This window comes from Lagopus muta, chromosome 6 (assembly GCF_023343835.1).
Source record: "Lagopus muta isolate bLagMut1 chromosome 6, bLagMut1 primary, whole genome shotgun sequence".
Lineage (NCBI taxonomy): Eukaryota > Metazoa > Chordata > Aves > Galliformes > Phasianidae > Lagopus > Lagopus muta.
In genome coordinates, this window is record NC_064438.1 from 14405895 (window position 1) to 14428644 (window position 22750).

Consider the following 22750-nt stretch of genomic DNA (forward strand, 5'->3'; position numbering starts at 1 on the left):
ACTTTCGGAAATCCTTTTTTCCTCCAGGGGAAATGCATGATAACAGAACAGAGATGTTACTGAGCATTACAATCATTATCTGCTGAGACTGGAATAGATGCAGAAGTTCAAGGTCAAATTTCTTCTCTCCCTTGGTTTCTTCTCTTCCCTATGGTTTGCAGGGAATTATGGCAATATCTCTATTACCGCTCTCACCGCACAAAGCCATTGCTGCTGCCTCCTCAAGCAGCAGAGCACACCATGCTACATTACTCCATATAGCTCAAGAATACCAGGTGTTCTGACTGAGCAGTGATTGCTTTTCCCACACTAGCGGAGAATCAACTGTACCACAAATGCAGTTCCATCCCTGCATGGTAGCTGGTCCTACAGAGCACAGGCTTCAGCTCCCACAGCATTAATGCACCTGGAAGACTCTCTTACGAGTTGGAGGAGAAACACAATTTTGTAACAAACATTGGGTGTCTCCTCCATACACGTAGCACGTGTTTCCATCGGAGGACAGCAGCAGAATGCAAACGACAGTTAATTGCTATAGGAGTGTGCTTCACCAGCAAACTGGCATTAGATACAGTCCACTACAGACTGGGCACCTCAGGATGACAGAATGAAAGGTATTGAGTTCAGAGACAGCAGCTGGTAAAAGAGGAAAGGCTCAAATTCCTAAAAAATTACTACAAGAGAGGTCAGCCTGTTCCAATGACAGCAAAACAAACCCAGATCATATCCAATTCCAGTTGACACTTCTGGAATTAACAATTATATGCACTGGGATAGAGCTTTTGCAGTTTTTCCTGCATTTATGCCAATTATTTAATAGTACAAATCGCAGGAGTAGACCCAGTGGGGCCTGGTTTACACTTAACAGATTAACAACAGAACTTTTATGTTCGATATTAAAATGGCAAACAAAAAGAGCTTGCATCTCCTAACTGACAGTGCAGTACCCGGCCTTAGCCCACAGTTGTGCTAGTCAGAATATCCATTAGGTGACATTTTATTTGGATTAGGAAACTCTTATAAGCTACACTGGGTTAAAAAATGCTGGTGGCACAAGGCATCACAGAATTGTTTCAGAAAAAATGAAGTTTTTGCTCAGACGGCTTACCTTCTATAAACAGGGATGGAGTACATCCCTTAAGTGGAATGGATCAGTATATTGATGTTCGTGGTGCTTATTCTAGATGATAGATGCAGGGTCAAACATCTGAGCCAGCTCTGGTCTCAGTCAATCTACTCAAGGATTGATGTTACTGCTATTGCTCTTCTGATGTAATGCTGCTTCTCTTTCCAGAAGAAAAGATAAAAAAACTCAAAATGTTTCCAGACAAGATTATGGAATGTGAAATACAAACCAATGTGAAATGAAGTCTTTCCATCTGTACATATGCAAAAAAAAAAAAAAAAAAAAAAAAAAAAAAAAAAAAAAAAAAGAAGAATTGAAAGCAGAAAATTCACACCAATATAAAACGCACTTGCTGAGACACCTAAATGAAATCAGTGCATGCTGTGTTGCAGCACCAAGATGCCAGCATCTTCCTCCTCCTGAACTGTTTTAAACATCTGTAATGACACTGAGCAAACTCTGGCCTAGTAGAATCACAAAAACAGAAATCTATCCTAGTATGATGTAAAGTCCTGTGCTGTTATTCTGATGCTTATAGGTGTGCCTGTAACATGATTTGATCAATATAGATTCACTCTTCTAAGTGCATCTGAGTTTCATTCTGACTTTTGCTTTCTATCCAGGAAGAAATTTTTTGAGGAAGAAAGTTACTTTTCATAAAGAACTGTAGAACCTAGAAACCGTAGTTCAGGCCAGAAAGCATGCTCCCTTGCTCCCTTTCAGTTTTGAGGTTACTTAAACAAAAATTTGTTAACTTCGAAAAGATTTGGGGAATTCTTTTATTAATAATTTAAAATGCATTTCCTATCTGCAAACACCATCAAACCTGACAATTCTACACATGGTTCAACTACTGTACTCTCTCCAGTGGTACCCTTTCATTCTCTGCAGCCTGGGACAAGTTTCACCCTATGTTCCTTCAGACCAATTAATTAACCAGACTACACAGCTGTTTAAAATGCTGGTAGAAAAAGTCAATTAAAATAAGTAGTTTTAGTTAGAATCAGACCAAAATCCACTGATTTTTCACCAACCTTCAGAGAGCAAATGGAAGAAAAGAATGAAAGTTTTTAGTATACCGTACAGAATACAGCTCCAGATTGATAAAATCTTCGTTGCCTTTCACAGTAGCTTTTACTAGTTGTCTTTCCTAGGACTCTGAACGAAGAACCTGACAAGATAAGGATCCTGGTGCTTTCTGTCATTTTCCCATATAACAACACTTTGTAGGGCCACCTCTCTGCAGCTCGGGACATGTTGCCCTACAGCTGTGTACTCTCAGAGCTTACCCAAGACTTGCTGCAACTTGCCCTGGTAACGTATAGCTTGGAGATGCTGGGTGCCCAGGGAGAGGCAGGGCTTTCAGCTTCTGGAGATGGCATGCAGACTCCTAACACCCTGCTATGTAAATGAAGTTATGGTCTGTTTCACTCCAAATGCAAGAATGGTGAAGTTACAGTGGAAGCAGTTAAAGAGAGTCAAACACAAAGGATTTTGAGAGGCTGATTACTGACAGCAGCTTTGCAGGTGGATGAGGACCGAATGGCAGAACACATCTCTGAAAGAAGTTGTTGGTCTACCTAGGTAGCAGAGTTACAACCAAGCTAAATGAATGGCAAAAGCATTTCTTGACTCGAGCTAGCTCCAGCTGGGGCTCAGGAAGAACATCTGCTGCATGACCAAGGCAGCACACAAGTATGATGTCTATGTGCCTGTGTTTTTGCACACACGGCTGTGAGTAGAATAAATCTGGTAAAACAAAAATTTAAGTCAGACAGCTACAATACAAGTCTGTGGAATTAAAAGTTGGGTGGAAAAAAATAGGACCAATAATTTTTATATCTTGCTCAAACGCATCAATCGATCACGCTAACTTTAGAAAGCAAAAAGCATGGTGCACACTTAACAGGTTTGTTCCTCTGACAGGTACACCATGTGCTCGTGATCCCTGTTTAATTTCCGTCCTGAAGAATACCTCAACTTGTGCTCCTGTGGGTGTGGTAGAAAGTGGGGGTGGAGAGTGACTCTTCTCTGAAGGAAAATACAATTATCCGACTTCTTTAACTGCTTAAACAAATGACAAGTGAATAGGCTTCCAGCGCTCCCCACCAGCTCCAGTTCAAAACACAACACTCTGCATACATTCAATAACAGATCCCTGGTCCCAAACCCCCTATAACAGAAGAGAGACAGGGAAAATAAGCTCCTTTCATTTTCCTGTGTTTTTCATATCGCAAGGTGCTTTTTTTGTCTCTTTGAACTTAGAAAACAGACACACGAGGCTGTGCTGTGCCAAATGTGCTGCTGCTGGAATATAAACAAGGGCCAGAGAGGCAGGGGGTAAGGGCACGTTTGTGAGCTCCTGTTCTTTGATGGGTGTCAATTATTCCTGAAGTTTGTTCACCACCTACACAGACAAACATGCAGGCAGACACGCACACACTCCTAATCTGCTCTCTTCCAGTGTTAAAAGCAGATAAGCAAGTGGTAATGCTCTAGGTTAAAGACGAGCCAAACCAAGGATGAGTGCATGTATTTGTAACAAGCACATGCAGCAAAAGCGCAAGGGAAGGTCCATGTAAGTATGGACATACTCATCTATATGCTGCAACTTCTATGTTCAACAGCAGGTAAAAAAGAGGAATTTCAGAAAGTACATGTGTGTTTTGGGGAAATTTAGTTTCTTTCATGATTTCTTTTTTTCTTTCCATAAATACAAGGTCATCTGGGTTGTTCTCCTCTTGCAGCAATATACGAACCAATCAGAAGAATAATAAACTAGAGCCAGCAAGTTAGTACAGTGTTTCTTCATCAGGGAGTACAGGAAAGTTTGGTGAATGCTTTATAGCCTTTTCTTTGGGACTTCTATTTAATATATTTAATCAATACTAAATAAATAAATACATTTATTTTCCTTCCTATTTGCTGCTTTTAATACAAAGCTTTCCAGCATCTTGTGTTCCAGTATACCAGATCAATTTAAACCATTTCAACAATAAAATTATATGGTCTCATTTCTTTGTTCATTTGTACCCAATTGAAGGGGGTATTCAGAGGAATTCAGTAGCAGCTTAACATAATTTCCTCTGCAATCAACAGTAAGACACTGAAATACTGCAGTATAAAGAAAAGAAAGGGATTACTGAAGAAATTCATACATACATATATGTATAAAAATAATGTATTTGATATATACATATGTATATCTGAGTTGGTTGTATATGACTTCAGTAACCGCACAAAAACTATTTTCACTGTGATCAAAGCTGAATTTAAACAAAGTTGCCCTATTCAGTCCATTTCTACTCCATCTCAGATTTAGCTTCTCCTTGATGTAACTGGTATCTTTTGGCAATCATTTCTGTAGACCAGGTTGAAAACAGCTAGGTCAGCCAATATCATGGTCTTAAAATTTATCCTAGAAGTGTGAAAATGAGGTATTTCAAAGAGAAGATGTTGCTTTCAAGAATTCCCTTCTTTGACTTACCTTGGGGAAGCCTAGACTTCTGCTTCTACAGATAGGTTGTACAAGCTTCTGTCTCTTTACACTCCAGACAGAGATAAGTGGCTTTCTATAGATTTCAAGTATGTGATTAGAAACACATAGATTTATGGATTTTGAGGCCAGAGAGGTTGTTTTATTAATCTAGTCCACTCTAAATGCATAGCATGGATCAGGAAACCACTTTCAAGCACTTTCCGCTGCAAGACCAGCAGTCAATGCTGAACTAAGATCTAGCATTTAGAAACCACAGAGCAGTTTAATGCAAAGCTTAATTTTCTTTCTTTCAGGGAAAAAAACTCATCAGAACTCTTGATTGCTTGTTCCAATTAATAACTTCCTCCAGTGCTCAAACAGTCTGAACATTTCTACTTTCAATCTGTCTACCTGCAGCTTCCAAGTATTAGTTTCCAATAAGCTTTCTGCCCCCAAGGCAGAAGTTATCCTCAATTATCAAACGCCTATTCTCCTTATCAGTATTTACAAACCATGACTAAGTTCTCTCTTAACCTTCAAATTGATAAACTAGTTAGACTGAGTCCTCTGAGTCTCTCATTAAGCATAAGCTCTGATTGTTTACTTATTCCCTCAGATCTTTTCTGAACTGTTGCCTATTTATAAAACATTTCCCTTGAAGAATGGACACCTTGACCAGACATGCTATACTTTCAGCAGTTTTTGTAACAAAACAGTGACAGTTCTGCATGACTTCCCACAGCAAACGGAGGAAAGACAAAGTAAAAAGATTTCACAGAATGGTAAGAAAAGAGAAATAAAAGCGGTTAAAAAGGAGGCAAAAATAACTGACAGAAGAAGGAAATGAAGTCCAAAACGGTGCAAAGTAGTACCTATCTACACATGTGGTTTACTAGTTATCTTGTCTGCTCTAAGAAGCTGACAAATGAACCTGCTACTCCTCCCTCCATTCAACTGCTTCAGGCAATTAGTGATTTCTGATGCTGATGGTTGCATGATCCTCTGACTGAAAAGCCAGATTTGGAAGTAGAGCTCATCAGACCCAAAAGGCTCTAAAACAACCAACCTCCCCAGAACACAGCACCCTCCTTCCAAGCCAGCTCCACAAGAGAAGTAAGAAAGGACTGTGTTTTCTTCCCATCCCCCAGCCTTGAAATACCTGCCTGGCTTCAAGGCTGGCACTGAAGGATTCAGTCAGAGTAAACAAAAGGCTCATATGCACAAAGCACACATATGGAGCCCTGGCCTTCAGTCATCAAGCCTGGGACATCTGTGTCTTTCTCAGGATGTCTGCATGTTCAAATAATTAGTCCAAGGCCAGCTGTCCCCTTCTTGCTCTTCACCCTTTATGCTCCCATTGCTTTTACTATCACTGCCTTCCAAAGATTATTTGTCTGACAGACCAGCAAAAGATAATCGATTTCTTTCTGCTTATTCTTTGGATGGAGGGAGTAGCAGAGAACTGGTGAGGTGGTGAAGAGGAAAGACTCTTTGACTCCTCCTTCCCAGACTTCTGCCCATTTCCAAGCAGGCTTTGGCCACATCAGAGGAAAGACTGAGTTGAACTCTCACATTCAGATGTTAAGAACTCCAAATGCCCGTGCTGGTACTTAAAACGCAACCAACAGCAGGGAGCCTGCATGCTCTATGCGCAGTTAGCTCGTGTATTCTGGGCCCAACTTCCTTCTCTCCTAGAGCAGTAGGAACAGTTCAGTGAAATTAATGAGCCCTTCGTAATCTCAACACACTCCCTGTAATCCACTAATTTCTGAGGCCTTTCTACCAATTTGTGTCAGAGCATCTAAAGCACCCTTGGGAGGCAGGTCTCCAGAGCAGCAGGCTTACCCAAAGTACAGCTGAAGAAACCCAGCCCAAGTATTTACAGTTCTGTGAAAGCAACAGTGAGAACAGAACCAGGACTTCTGCTTTCATCTGTAAAATCTGTAGTTCTGCCCCAAAGCAGCACTCTTAAGCAGACCCCAGCTGGAGCCGGGAAGGAAACACTCCTCAGCCTTAATGAACGAGCCAGGACACACCGAAGCAGACAGCTTGCATGTGCAGCAAGCAGCCTCATCCTCTGAGAGGGCTGCAAGCACACGGATGAGCCATTTACTGCAGCCTGTGCTGCAGCCTGCCTGGCCATGTATCATCTCCATAGCAGCAGTTCTGTTAATTGAGACCAGCTGCTTCAACTCCAAATTCTTCTCTCCAGAAATATTGATACTACTACGTTATGATTAGAAAGCACTTTACCAAATGCCTCTCAATTTTGCACAGCTCAGATGAAGAGCAGCTGCAGAAAGAAGGGACAGTTCCCTGACTGTACAGAATAAAACAAATGCTCACTGCAAAATCACTGGAGAAATGAAGGCTGTATGAAGTAAGTCAAAATAATGATGGCAGGAGAAAGCAGTCTGCTGCATGTGCTCATGCCTGTCATTTTTGATGCTGAAAGGACTGTGAGCAGACTTCTTCCTTATGCTCTAGGATAAATGGCCACAGCACTGCAGTTTTACAGCTTCATGTGGCAGGTGTGCATATTTGTCAGATCCAGTTTTTCTGTCCAAGGACAGATTAAAGCAAAACCCATCAATCTGGGCCTGGCTTGGAATTGCTGCTGTGGTGTTGATTCTGCTCCAGGGCCTGTTCTAAACAGCCTGCTGGCAAAGAGAGTCACTGAAACCAATAAACTAGTGGGAAGATTTGTGAACTAGGAATGCCACCACACCACCATGACTTGGCTTTGTTGCTAACTGTCTCCCCGTGGCTGCTGACTCCATGCAGCAGGCTGTCAGCTGGCTGCTTGGCAATGCTCACACTGGGATTGCCGAAAGCTGAAAGCATTTTTCCCCAGTCAGCCAGGCTGGATTACGCTGGCTAGGAGTACAGTCAATTCCAAATTCACTTAGAAGTCCCAAGGCCTGTCTCTGACCAACAGACACAGGGTATTCCTGAAAAGACATCTGGTTACCGTGTTTATGCAAGAACTGGGCTAACCACTTCACTCCCATCTGTTGTTCCAGCCTCCTGAGTACAGAGAACAGAATCCTTGAAAGAGAAAATCTGGCCATGAATGGTCTGAAATGAGAATCATGATACAACGCCTGGCTTCCTCCTGAGAAGGATGTTGTACAATTTTACAGAAAACATGGCACTCTTCAGCACGCGGCTGTGTAAACAAGGGCCTAACACATTACTTCATTACACAGATTTCCTACTACAACTGAGGTAATACAACAAAACAAAAGCAGAGAGATCACTCTGCTATGCTACGTGATTTGCCTCCTACTCTGAAAATCAATGGGGCAAATAAAATCTTTTATACCAATACCAGACAGAGAGTCTCTCAGCCAACATCACGCTCATGTTTTTTTAAAAGTATTCTTACTGTGTTACTCCAGAAAATATTCAAAGATTTTAGAGTCTCACTTAGATTTTACCATTTACACACTTTGTTCATTTTCACTGTGTTCCACTCATCTAAGAGAATTTTTCTCTTCCACTGTTAGATGCAATTTTCTTACCTATTTCACTTTCTAATTTCTGGTCTATACCAGAAGACTGGTTTACTCTACAGTACTGCAGGAGACAGAATACTTCAATGGAATTCCAGAAGGGTAAATCTGAGCACATTACAGTTGAATATAAACTTTACACTAACATTCATTGACTGTATATTCCTTTAATCTCCATTTTCTTTCTGTTCCACAAGTTGCCATACTTACTTGTGACAAAGCAGCAGGGAAAGATCTTTGCTGCGTGTGCTAGCCGGGAAGTTACCTTGATTTTGTGTGCAGATCCATTAGCACATTTTGCAGGTGACAACTTAATGGAATTCTGTTGATTGCAGAAGTTGTGCTCCCCCACCCAAGCTGAATTTAGCTTTGCTAGTCACCAAATCACATGAATAAATTCTTGTTTTGTTTTGTTTTTTTTAATTTTTAGACTTTCAAGGTCTGTCAAGTGACACTCGCATAAGGAGATGCATATCACAGGATTTGGTAAAAGTGAACAAAGCTGTTGTGAACACTACTTCATTGGGACCACTGGAACTCCTTGATTGTTTCTAATAACACAGCTCTGAGGATTATTAACAGAATTACAACAGCTTAAAGCACTCATGGATCTTGGTGCATCAGATAAGGAACATATGCAGCAGGAGTGAGCAGGAGGTGAATTCAAACAACAGTTTTGCCAATCTCACATAAATCTCTTCTTAGTAACACGTAAAGGCCTCAGTCCACAACATACCACAACTACTGTGCACTGCTCCTGCAGGAAAATTACGATGCCCAACACACTGCTACCCCAGCAGAGAAGCAACAGCTCTGCAGCTGACCACTAATTTTGTTCTCCAAGCACAGATATACTCCCATTTCATTTCAGCTGCCCTAGCCTCCCCCATACCTGAATTATTTTTATTATGCTCCACATAATCCTAGTACTGACAAGGATGTTTGTTAAACATAATTAAAGATATTAATTTTGCATGGAACAAAAGACACAGAGCCAAGAACTTATTTTTTTTTTAAATCTATTAGAAAATTACCTTCATTAGCACCGACTCGCTGAGCTTCTCTCTGTTGACAATTTTTATCGCAACCTTCTGACATGTGACACAGTGAACCCCCAACTTCACAAGCCCTATAGGAGAAACAGAGCAAAACAGGAAAAAAGATCTGGTTAGAGCTATCCACAGTTGAGACTTTTCCTAATAATACATTACTCAGTAGTTGGCAACTTATATGCAAACAAATTTCCATTAGACTCTCCCCCTACCAGATGAAGTCTTGTGAGTAATGAAGACTCTAAAGCCCACACTGTGACCACTTGGCATCCTCAATTCTACTGCAGTTTCAACCACCAAAGCTGATTTTTGTTGAAATACATTCCAGCTCTCAACCATTCAAAGACTGTTTACCAGTACAAAGTAAAATTCTGCCAGTTTAACTGCAGTAGGTTTGGCAACATCTGGCATCACTGAAAGCTCAGAAAGCGACAGAACAAGACGGTCAAGTGTGTGCACTGTGCACATTGCCACTACGTTAGTTTCAGCCCTTCCCAAACCTTCCAGAGTTACAATAAAAAAGCACTTCACTTGAGTTTTCTCCTGCTGTTTTGACTTACTGTGTTGCATGAAGTGCATGCTGTGCTCAATACCACAGAGGAATGGAGGAACAGAAGTACATGGTGATCAACACTAAGTTCTTCTTACTTATTAATATTTACTATATCCTTGTTCATATCTATAATCTCAAACAACTCAGTGGTGTAGATGAATGGCTGTATTTGGAAAAAGTTATGAGTATTCCCATCACGGAGTCAGATCAGAATGTCTGAGTTATCAAAAACTATGGAGTAAAACTCCAAGAATGGAAAGAAAGAGGTAAGTAACAAAATATTACTGCTTGCAGAACTTTGATCTGAATCCCGATTCACATAAAAGTACATCAACAGATCCCTCATGAGCAAGTTAAACATGGTCTCCCAAGCTCCCAAATCACCTCCATCAAAACACTTCTACCCTGAAAACCATTACTTTGTAGGCCTATTCAAGTGAGATGTTTTGCTTCAGCTCTTACTCTTGTCAAACATGGTCATGCAGCACCACATCTAATAGGCTGGATTCAGTCCACTCCACAATGTGCCAAACTGCCATTTAATTTAATTCAGTTAAAACTCAAGGGAGAAATGGTACCTCGCTGGTGTCAGTAAGATCTGCTGGGCTTCACAGAGCATTTATGAGCAATGATGTTGCACAGAAAGAAGTTCAGCTTGGCTTGCAGCTCCTAGGCTGGGTGGCATTAAGATCCTGACTTCATTCTCTGTCCCAAATGCCAAAGTTTAAGACATTGCTTTATCTGTAAAGTGCACACAACAGATCTGCAGCCCAGAGAAACAACAACCATAGGACTCCACACTTCGAGGGATTAAATATGTAGACCACTACCTTACTTTAAACTGTCCCCAAAGATTTGGAGTTTCATCAGCGGCTCCAGCCATCTCCTACAGACACTTGTTCATCTTTTTGCTTCAGTTAATCCCTGATGCTGAACCATTAACCACAGGTTGTTATGCCAAGGAATAACTTTCCAATTTACTTCCCGTCCTCTCTTTTTTTATGTTGTGCTCAAGTTTTCTGGATATTTTCACTCATGTAATTTTCTGCTCTTAGTTGCTTAAATGCTGACATCCTCATCTTCTGCCACTACACGAACAAGCATTAAGAATTAAGGACACAGCACACTGACAAACCCATTTGAAGCTGTGTATGGCAACAGCCTTTCCTCTGCCTGAAGCAACAGATGAGCACAGCTGGGGAAAGATGCTGTGATATCCAGCCAATCTTCACCGTTACAGCTGAATTTTGTCTACTCAGTATATGTATGACATCATCCTTAGCACCACAGGCTCTCTGCTCACCGCTCAGAGCAGTTGCAGCCTCCCTTCTGCAGCTTTGCTTTGGCTTTGCCCCGTTTGGGCATTTACTGTTGGTACCCCTCTACTGTGAGCTCGCAGTGCTTCAGTCCATGCCCATTCCTTTGTTCTGCTTCCAACACAAACCACACTTTCTGCATAACTCCAAATTCCCTGCCCTTATGTTTCTAATTCTTTGCAGAACTTGTAGCTCAGCCCTTCACATCCAGACTCTAGGATACGTGACTCAGTGCTGCAGTAGAGTGTTCTACAGTCGTTTTTTTGAGAGGTCACTGAAGGTGACAAACAGCTGCTTCCTGTAACTGGTCCCCCAACCTTAAGAAAGCGTACAGGCTTTTGGAATACCACACTTCAAGATTTGGTTCTAAATGTTCCTCTTCCCAAATCAAGACTCCTGTCTCACTGCACTCAGCTATCTGTAGCCCTTTTTACCCTTGCCCTCACTGAAGCATTTTGTCATTGAGTCACAGCTACCACAAACCTCTGAGATACTATCAAACCACACAGGCAATCTTCACAGTGTCATCTGCCTTTCTTGCTACTAACCCACCACAGAAATTCAGAAAACAAGATCAAACCATTCTGTTTACTCTGATAACATGCTTCGTCAACAATTAGAAGACTTTAGACACCTTATAAAACCATACCGATACTGTCCCAATGATTTTACATTGATTTAATTTCATCAGCCTTGAGAGGTCATTCCTGATTTACAGCAGGATGCCAAAGAACAGAATGACAGAATGCACGATCTAATGTATTTTTCCTTTCCTTATTTCTGTTAAAAATTGAGAGAAAAAAATACACTATCACTGCTGCCTGCTTTGTAGGTAAGGAATTCTAAGTCAACCCTTCAAACAGTCCAAGACAGCACTTTTCAGTATCCAAAATTCAGTGAATGTAATTTCAGGATAAAAATAAAACCTGTCACTCTGCTTGTGCCCTGCTTACCTCTTCCTTTTGACATATACATGCCAATGGAGCCAAATAAAAACCTTTCACTAGACCACCTTATACACAGGCTATGGTCCTCCTGCTACTAAGAGTAAACCTTAAATGAGCTTGGGCAAGGAAGAATTTGTGCCCTGGATTTCAGTTCTGGTCCTGGCAGTTCCAGTCTACTGAGATACTGCTCACAGATGAGTTATGGTCATTTGAACTCCTGTGGGCTTCTGATGCTTAGGATGCCTTTTTACTGGCATATATAACATCAAATGTTGAGGACATATATGTATCAGTGTAATGACATATCTTTGAAGAGTCTAAGAAGCAACTACATAAGTTGAGCTACATAATTGCTGAGCTGTTATTGAAATGCAAAAAAAAAGCAATGCAAGCTCAGAGACAAGTGGTTGAGCTGCTGTTTGCAGGGCTGATGATTTTTCAGTTCTCCTTTGGCTGCATACACAGCTGCTAATGAGTACCTCAAGTCTATAGCAAACTTCCCATACAGATGTGTCAACAGGTGAGGTGTGTACTCACACAGCTTATCTACACGTTCCACCAGCAGAAGTACCTGTGTGGTCCCCTCAGAGAACAACCAAGGCTGCTAGGATGATACTTTGCTTTGGCATGGCTTAAGGCAAGTCTGCCAAGGCAGCGAGCAGGCTGCTTTGTCTTAGGAGCTGTGAACATTGAGCTGCTTCAGACCTTAGCCACTTAACTGCACAAGAAACTGCCTCATAATTTCAGGCTGAGGAGTAAAGAAGAAAAAAAGTACACACTGAAAAGCAAGGAGATGTGTAAGCTAACATTGTCTTTTGATTTATAATTAAAAGCCACAAGCTGAAAACCACTGAGCAACAGGAACTCCAGACGACACAAAGGAAAGATGGCACACAAGGAAGGGCACCAGAGCACAGGGAAGCTTGCAGGCCTGCCACATCTGAGCACAGTGCTGACCTGCTGACAGCCATGCTCATGCTGTTTTTTGCTAGGAAGTCCCACTGTGTGGATGCGTAAAGACACACAGAGCTTTCCTGAAAAGGACAGAAGCTTACGTGATAAGAAAGGGAAATATTTAGGCCTGCTATACAGGTGGACAGCCCACTCTGAAGCAGTGAATACAGGATCACTTTTTTACCCAAGAAGTGTATGTTGCAGGGATGAAGACACAAGCTTCCCTTCCACAGATGAGCACACAGCCATCCCCTTGGCAATCAGCACTGTGTCTTCTTAGCCAAGGACAGGATTTCAGAAAAGCCTGATGTAGTTCTGCGTTAGGTTGTGGTGGGAATTTCCTCTAACACATACTAAACAAAACAGAAACAGGTTGGAGCTGATGCTATTTCATAGGCATTCCACAGCAGCATGAATAGCAGCACAAGGGAACACAACTGGGGACAGGGATGCCTTGCTAATGAACCCCATTATGAGACCTAAAACTTGGTTCTTCATTACAGAAAACTATAATCTAAAAGCAGGAGAGATCTGTTTTTCAATCCTAACAAAAGATAGAGTTTGCCAAAGATACCAGTCTGAATCAAACAATCATTTTGAGAGAGACTAATAAACCATAACATAACACTGTTATTTGAATGTAACACTCATGGTATACACAGTGTTAACAAATAACATTCCTGCAGTCTTTCAGAAATGTTAAACACAAGTAATTCATTTTTGATCATAAAGCCTGTAACTACTTCAAGAACTGTATTTGCCAGTTTCAATATATGTAATTTTTGCACTGGAAAAAGGCAGCTTTTCATTTTCTTCTGAAATAAAACCAACCCAACGCCCAGCCTGTACTTCTGTCACAGGGAAACAAGGCCCTGATTCCAGACCATTTGCATGGCTCTCGTTGCTTGCTGCTCATTTCACAACAGAGCACATTGTCAAAGAACTCATCCTGTCCAATGTTTAAGCAGAAAGCCCTGGTCTGGTTGGTACTATTTTGGCTGGATGAGCAATTAAAGCAATGTCTAGAGAGAAATATTATTCCTAACTGAGTTAGCTAATTGCCAATTAATTCATGTCAATGAATACCCAGCAAATGTTAATCTAAGCACTGCAGGACACAAACACTTGTGGTTTCCATCAGGGCACAGACTAGTACTGCTAACTATTTGAACTCAAGCAGGAACAAAAATCTTAGTCTGAACAAACCCAAGAACAGTGCTTTTTTAAAGGCTCAGTGTGCCTACACAGTTTTTGCATATGAACTTTGTACACATCATCTTTATATACATGTGAGTTAATCCCACAAACTGGAAATTATTGTTATAAATCTTAGAATTATTTACTGATGCTCATTCCTGAATGCTACATGCACTGCTATTTGCAACATCTGCAAACCTTCAAGGATGCCAGTTAAGAAAATCGATCCTTAATGCAAATAAAAGCACTAACAAAACTCAAGTGAAGCACAGAACAATGCTTAAAATGTAATATTCTTGCTTCTTATTCTCAACAGTTATTCTCTCAAATGCTGTGGTTTCAATTAGAGTTGAATCAGTTCAGTTACAGAGTCCAACTGCTGACTGCAGTGAGGTTGCTTTAGATCTACAACAGTGGAAAACAGGTTAAAGCGTGGCTTGCAGCAACACGATTTCCATAGCTGTGAAATAAGGATAACAACATTTACCTACCTTGCAAGGAGTGTAGAAGGATTAATTGATTAATCCTTACAAAGAATGTTGGAAAGAAAGAGGCTGGGGTATAAAACACTATGCAAGTTTTACATATTACAACATTTTAGGAAAATTGCATCTTAAATATTCTTTCAAAAGAAAGGTCTAGATTATTTCTTAGTAAGAGGTTCCATTTTATGTCTCAAATTTTCTAGTTCATACTTTTCTGGTTTCCTACAATATGTATCTCATGCACTCCTTAGCTGCAATACAAAGAACTTTGGTATGAGTGTCCTACTTATGGGAACCAATAATTGCCCTTAATTACTCAGCCTTCTCATTGAACAGATGTTTACTTTTCTATAGCATATTGTTATCTCAAATTACTGCCTTTAAAATAAACAAAGCCTTATATCAAGTGACACACAAATTACATGGTATCAATTTGTAATTGTATTACGGGGAAAGGAGGTATAGGGCTGTCTACAAATCTGAAAGAATGAGGACGGAGCTACCCAGACTAGTAATGAAATAATTTGACCATGAGATATTCTACAGAGAGACTCTAGTGCTAAAATGCTGTTTGGAGGGCTCATGCAATAACCGCTTCTAAATTGAATAAACTGTAATTACAGTAGGACTAAAGCCAGAGTGCAAATGCTCAGCAAGAGCAAGGCAGGAGATGTTCATCAGTCCTGGGATTCACGTGCCTCAGCGCAGAGCACAGGGGAGCTGCACACAGAACTGTTCCAGCTCAGATGTATTCACCTGAGCTCCAAGCACTCAAACGTGCACTGGCTCAGGCAGCCGAAGGGATGAAGGCCTGAGCTCAGAGATTGGTGAGAGCGATGCAATAGCTCAGACGTGACGGTACCCACACGCCTGGTATTAGAGAACAGGACACACAGAGGCATACTCAGATACACAGCAGCTCACCAGGAGCAGGTTTTATACCGTATGCCTCAGAGATTATGGCAGGATCATCCTCCAAGCTCAGCAGGATCAAAACACACAGAACCAACATCACCTCTATTGATTTTTATCTTGGTCTCTTTCTTACAATATTTCATAAATCAATACTTTTCAGAACCCCGTTGTGCCCACTGAATATAGCAAAGAACATGACTATTCAGCCCTTTCGACACACGTCTTTCCCATCTCTATCCACACCTGTGTGTCTACTCGGTGCTGTCAGCAACTGCGAGACTGCGAGTCCCCCCTGTGGGTTGTGACGTGCTAAGCTCCCTCCCTGCTCTAATGATTGATGTGTGGTGCGTGCCCTTAGGGGCGTAGACGACAACAACTCAGGGCCCCCAAGCAACTCGGACACATACCTGTGTCGGCTTTTGGGAAACTGTTATTCCATCAGTCAAGCTCTAACAAACTCCTCAAGTTCTCCAGGAACTGTCAGCAGACTGTGATGTCCAGTGAGCTGAGCTTCTATTTTACACCAAGTCTTTGCTCCCACATAAAAACAAGTGGACAAATCAGCTGTGCTGACACTAGAAAAGTGCAGACCTCAGCCTCCTGAAAATGTACAAAGGGATCTGGGCAGCACCCTCACCTTGCAGACAGGGAAACAGGAGAGTGGCTCTGAACTTGAAAAAGAGAAAATAAAATATAATAGATACATCAGAAAAACAAACAAGAAGTCTCATCACCCTTTACATCCTTTTCCATATGGGTACTGAGGGCTGCAGGCCACCACAGTCGGAGCTGTGCATCTCCTTGCAAAACCCTTCCCTGAAGAACAACTTCTCCCTTCAGACCTCCTGAATCATTTGTCAGGAGATGACCAGAGGTGCATTTCCAGGAAGCCAGCAGAGCTCTGTCTGTCCTGCTAAGATATCTTTGAGAAAGCATGTCACCATCATTAGGTAACAGCTGGGCAACGAGCCAAAACGTCCAGTGACCTACGGAGAAGGCCTGCTGTGCTAATAAGGAGGGGACACTGTGCTCAGGGCAGGAGGAGATGAAGAAAGAAGATGGGAGGAGAGACTGTGGAGAAATTGTTCCTCACGTGTGCTTTCAGCTGATGCTAATCCCATTTTCTAAGCTCATTTCTACCCTCCTTCTCCGCACTTTCCACCCTACCTTAGCCTGCCTCCTTCAGGGAGTCCTGACACCCTTTTGACCCTCCCATCAGCCGAGATTGTTTCAGCTAGGTTATATGTATATTAAGAACTTAATTAAAAAGAGGGTTAGCACAGAAAGCCTCTACACAGAAGACAGAGGTCATGCTCTTCACAAGATTAGGCTCACCACAGAGCACTTCATCTACCCAGCTCAGTGCTGACACAGCTTACCCTGGCCTCTGACATCTCTTAATCACCAACTGACAGATTTCTAACAGGATTTGCGCTCACTGCTGATACGCTGCACTTCAGCCATGTTCAAGAAGTGAGTCGGCTTAACTGTATGTGCACCTAGGAGCAAGGCACCAAACAGAAGGTCACATGCACACCCAGCACGTCCCCCTTCCCAAGAATTCCCAAAAGACCTGTGATGGCAGTGGGACAAGGCTCACAGACAGCCACTAACTTCAACAGTAAGGCTTTTGTAACAGGCCCCATGACATTCCACAGCTGAGTGAGGAGACACATCGTAGGGTGCATTGATAATGGGAAAGTAAGGAGACAGATCAGCCTCCTTTCAGATCTCAATTCTGCCTAAGACAAAACCGCTCGCTGGTCAGTTAGAAGGAGAACGAGCTCCTGAGCAGAGCTGCAGGCTAGCCAAGGAGATGTGGATGGGGGACGAAGACAGGGTGGCCCTGAGGCTGCCAGAGGGACAAGTGGCCAAGGAAAGGTCTGGGAGCTCCCAGCAGCCGCCTTAGGGGCCTCCAGAGCATGGCTATGTGGCATGCTACAGAGATCTCAAGGCACAGTTGTAAAGGATTGCCTTTTCCATTTTCTGAGATGTTCCTCTGTCAAAGCATAGAACATATAAAACACAGTTTTCTTAATTATACTGAATATGAGAAAACCTAAGCTGCTGGCTCAGGACAACGGGAAGAAAGACCATTTGAAAACTGATTTCTGACTCAAAAACAGTAAAGTCAAAGCAAAAGAATTTAAGGTCAGAATAATTAGACTATTATCATTTTAATGAACAGAATCAGGCATAGAAAAACCCCCATAGTCAAAAGTATTTTCCTCAATGTGAGAACAATGGCTCAGTTCACAGCATGGAGCTGGAAGCATTTATCGACTTCTATACCAAGAAGAACAGGAACCGCCTGCTCATGTAATACAAACTTCACTACAACTGGTTCACTGTGTTCCTTACAGAAAGGAAAGCATGAGGTCACATTCAATACACCTCTACAGAAAAGGCCCAAGCTCCTCATTAATTTAAGGTAAAGCTTGTGAGAAACAATGTAGCACCTGGAAAGTAAGGTCAGCTGTGCCTGCGCAAAGAAGAAAGAAAATAAAGTGGATTTAATTTCCTTTCAAAAGAAAGGTGGTTGGGTAAGTACAAACAGGACACCCCAACCCACCTTCTGGTACACAGCTTCATCACTCAGAAACTCGTATCACAGTGGCTGTGGGCAAGTATGTCCTGAAATACAGTTCAAAATCCAATTCAGGCAGGAGCCGTTGATTATGAAAGGATCATGGCATGAGAACTGTGCTGTCAAAACACATCTTCACATCATGCTTCTGTTCCAGGATTTCTATGCGACAACCCATAGGGTTACTGGAAAATCCCACAGTGAATTTTTCTCTTCTGGAAGAATTCACTGGAGGGGATGGTGAGCAACTCCCTGGGTTTGATCTAAAGCCCAGTAAGGTCAATACAAAGGCTCATCTGTTTCTGGAATCTGCAGATCAGTTTCTTCATCAGCAAGCTACAGCTGTCCAAAGCTCAATTACTCTAACGAGCATTGCTGCAGAGAGTGAGATGGCAGTGCAGAAAAATTTGGTTGTAGAAGATCTCACAACTATATCAAAAGCCCCTGTTATTGACAGTTAGCAAGTTATACAACTCTCAGTAAGTTTTCACTGTCACTAAGGCATAACAACTCTGCAGGGAATGTTGCTTTCAAACCTGCAAAGGCTTTTACTGTTCCACTTCCAATCAGGAAGGAGTTTTGCCTTTACTCATACTGATTCTTTCTTGGTATCAGCAAAATACCCGTAAGATTGGCTCCCCACAAACACTAGTTCAAGGTCAGAGCAGAGGAAAAAGAATGAATGAGTTGTTTTAGTTGTCAACAGAGGACCTCCAGGGTCTCCAGGGTTTTTTCCTCTGATTGCTTTCTTTTCTGTTACTATTTGTATTTCATGGTTCCAGACAGCATGAGGTGTCAGAAGACTCAAGAAGATTCAATCAGAAAAATCAGCTTAAGAAGAAGGACAAGTTGTAAGCCTGGATAAGTAGATAGAAATAAGCAAAAGATCAGTACGCATCTTCTTTGTACAAAGTCTGAGGAAAGTTAAAAATACCATCTCTCAAGAATGATGCCCCTATGTGAGGACCTGGTTCTCTCCGTGAGTGCACAGGGCTGGATCCCACTGACTTCCTGAGAATTACCCTCAATTCCCACCAAAATGAGGTGCAATCTGCCAGCCTCATGTAGGAAGCTGCAGAGCTCACACTGCAAACGACAGCCACAAAGGAGCTCAGTGACTCAAAGCCACTCACACTTGCAAGAAGAGGCAGCTCAGAAATAACTGAGATTGCTGCACCCATTAGGTGTCCTGACATACAGAGGTAATAAATATACTGAGATAATAGAGCAGCAATATTATCTTTAGACAAATCATGTGTCCCTTTCTGCAAAAACACCTGCCTTAAGGGATACTGCCTGCAAAGAACAGAGAAAATATTGTCTTGTGCTTATGAACATTACATACTTTGGCTTTATGGTATGAGCCTCCTAAATGACTAGAAACTGCTATGATATTCCTCACTTGTACTGCAGGTCAGGCCACTTGTACCTCAAGGCTATGGCAAGTTGCATAGCAAGAGTCTTTCCCTGAACAAGAGAATCATCATCAGCTGGATAGCATTTATCTGGCACGACAGGTATCTGGCAGAAACATTATTTGCCTGTGACCCACTGAGCTCCAGATACTAAAGGCTAGGGAGTTGCAGTCCAAATGTTATTATAGAAATAATAATAATAACAAAAACACCAAACCCAACCAAAAAAACCCCACCAAATATATAAAGGAATGAAAAAGACTTTTAAAAGAGTGTGAAGAACTCTAACTAAGGACCGGTGATCAAGCACCACAAGGACGGACAAAAAAAAGTGTCAGTTTTCAAACAGAGCTGGAAAGCTTGATTCTGGTAACTCAGTCTGCAAAACAGTGAGTGTTGTTAAACTGAACCAAAACACAGGTAGAGTAACCTGTGTAACCTCACCATCCCTGTGGGATCTGCTTCCTGAGATCCAGTCCTAGTCCACAACGTGAGAAGGCTGGATACACACACGAGAAATGAGAGCAGATTTAAACTCACAGATTTCAGCTGCAGAAGAACATGCCTTAAGTTTCCTGAGGGAGCATTTTTACTTGCAGGTACATCACTTTTGGAGTCCCCAACACCAAATCCCTTCCTCTCCCTTTCACTGGGGCAGCAGATCCAGCAGGCCTCAGGTGACAGAAACACAGTTTTGCTTCTCATATAAGTTGAGAAGCACCTAGCACTCAATTGGAGTCATATTTGAGTAAAGCAGAACTGAGAAAAAGTAGAAGGTGCTTCCCTCCAGTCAGATTAAATGGAAGTAAGGTACATCCATGGCCCTGCATGAACAGTCTGCCAAAAATGAAGGAGACTTCCCTCTGCCCACTGCACCAGTTTTAAATCCCACTAACAGCTACATAAGAAACCTGAAATAAAGAACTTAAACACAGTGGATGGTCAAGTTCCTCTGAAAACCTCAGTCTATTTTCTCTGCAGCGTGCTCTACACAACACCCACCCCTGCAGCTGCAAGTGAATGTTGCTGTGTGATGTACTAAATGCTGTACAGGGAAAAGAAGGTGCCTTCTGAAAGCACAATGGCAACCAAGCTAGGGAATACCAGAGCAGCAACATCCAGCCAGCACTTGGTGGCAGTGTACTGGAAACTGCATAAAGAAAATCAGGGCAGCAGATGGGCAGTAATTTAGCAGCAGGGTAAAGAAATAAATCAAATCTTCTCTAACATCCTGCCGGATTTGAGTTGAACTAACGAGCACTAATGGTTCAAAATCCAAAAGAAAAAAAAAAAATTTTTTTTTTTTTTTTTGCTGTTGGTTACAGAGTCACAGAATAACCTGGGGTCAGCAGCCAGGACCTTCTGAGATCACAGAGTCCATATCCAGTGCTTAGCAAGATCAGCCTAAGCAGATGGCCCAGGGTCAAGTTCAGGTGTATTTTCAGTACTTCCAGAGGGATGCTCCACAGCCTCCCTGGGCAACTTGTTCCAGCATTTGACTACTCTCACAGAAGTGTTTTCTTGTGTTCTTGACTGAAACATATTTTGCCTTGTGCTCACTGCCTCTTATCCTGCTCCTGAGAACCACTGAGAAGAATCTGCCTCCTTCTCCTTAATTTCCTGTCACCAGGTGTATGCACTGATGAAATCCTCCTCCTTGCCAGGTAGAACAGTCTCAGCTCTTCTTGTATGGGGGATGCTCCACTCCCTTAATCTTTGTGGCCCTTACCCTGGATTTGCTCCGTTAAGTCAGTACGTTTCTTGTGCTGGGGAGCTCAGAACTGGATACAGGAGTGCAAACGTGGCCTCTTGATGCTGTGCAGAGAGCAAGGATCACCTCCCTTCATTTCTGGGCAAAATTATTCCTCACCATGAAGAAGGTGGCCTTCTCCATGAGGATTCACTGCTGTCTCGTGATCAGGCTGCTGTCCACCAAGAGCCCAGAGTGTTCTGCAGATCTGCCTTCCCACTGGCTGGTCTCCAGCCTGTCCCTGTGCCTGAGGCTATTCCTCCCCTCATGCAGGACTTCAAATTTCCCCTTGCTTAACTGTGTCACTCCAGCCTGTCCAGTTCTGCACTCCAAGTAACTCTGGATGGCAGCAGGACCATCCAGCATATCAGACATTCCTATCTGGTGGTCAAAAATACAACATACTGATTTTTTTTCATTTGGTGGTTTCCTTTCATTCTGTTTGTAGAGTATTAATAAGCAATTAATACTTAGTTTTCTTTCTTTTCAACAGTTCTAAAGAACATTACCTAAATTCCTTATACTATACTCCTATAACTTTTGCTCTAAAAGAGAAGCTTTCCCCTAAAGTTTGCTAGCTACCAAGAGACAAAACAAAACTAAATCAGAAGCTGTACAACACAGAGGGAAGGAGGAAGGAAGATGTGTATGTTTCTCTTCAGTCACACAGCAGCCCATTTACAGGATTCTCCCTGTAGCAAAAGCCATAATGCCTTAACTTCTCATGATTCTGACTTCCAGCCATGTAGGGAGTGGCTCAATGCCGTGCTAAGTTCATGCTTTTATTAGCTAGATGTGTGAAAAGAGACTTCTTTCACACCTCAAACTTCATTCTAATTCTTTCATCTTGAAAGACACCAAGTTATACAAAATACCATCCACGTCCTTGCCCAGAGTCTTCCATGCAGCGTGGAAGAGATGGAGTGAAAATGAAGTTGTTCATCGTAATAATGATCTCTTATCCTTTCCCTACTCCAGTGTAATTTACATACCAACTTCCCCCCAGCCTAAACACACCCAAGCAATCCATTTTGGGACTACGAGAAGGAAGAAAAATAATAGAACAAATTCAAGCTTTCTCTTTCAAAGACCTGGCTTTAAGATCTTGCTTGATGACATCCTAATTTCAGGGGGGTCCCTACTCACTGCAGCTCCCAGAACAACGCTGTCCATTTTCCAGAGCCAGAAACATCAGCTGAGCAGAAAAGGTCTGTGGAAGAGCACAGAGAGGAATGTCTCTGGCTATAGGTGCCTGACACACTGTGGTAACTGCTTAAAACAAGCAGTTCTAAGACGCTTTTTTTTCCCTTCATGTTTGTTTTGAAAATGATCACAGCTGGATAAGAAACAACGATTAGGGGCTTTTTAAATCGGTTTGATTTCACGTGAATTTCCAAACCAACCAGAAGGTGATGCAAATTACCAAAAACAAACATTTGCCCATCTACAGGGAGTAGAAA

At 42.1% G+C, this 22750-nt stretch overlaps 1 protein-coding gene across 1 annotated transcript in view; it reads right to left on the minus strand.

Moving 5' to 3' along the window:
- BRSK2 (BR serine/threonine kinase 2) overlaps nt 1-22750 on the minus strand; it is a 304802-nt gene that overhangs the window by 142419 nt on the left and 139633 nt on the right. Inside the window, exon 7 of the mRNA XM_048948874.1 lies at nt 9154-9248. Within this exon, the coding sequence (XP_048804831.1) occupies nt 9154-9248 (95 nt within the window). The remainder of the gene's footprint in view (nt 1-9153; nt 9249-22750) is intronic.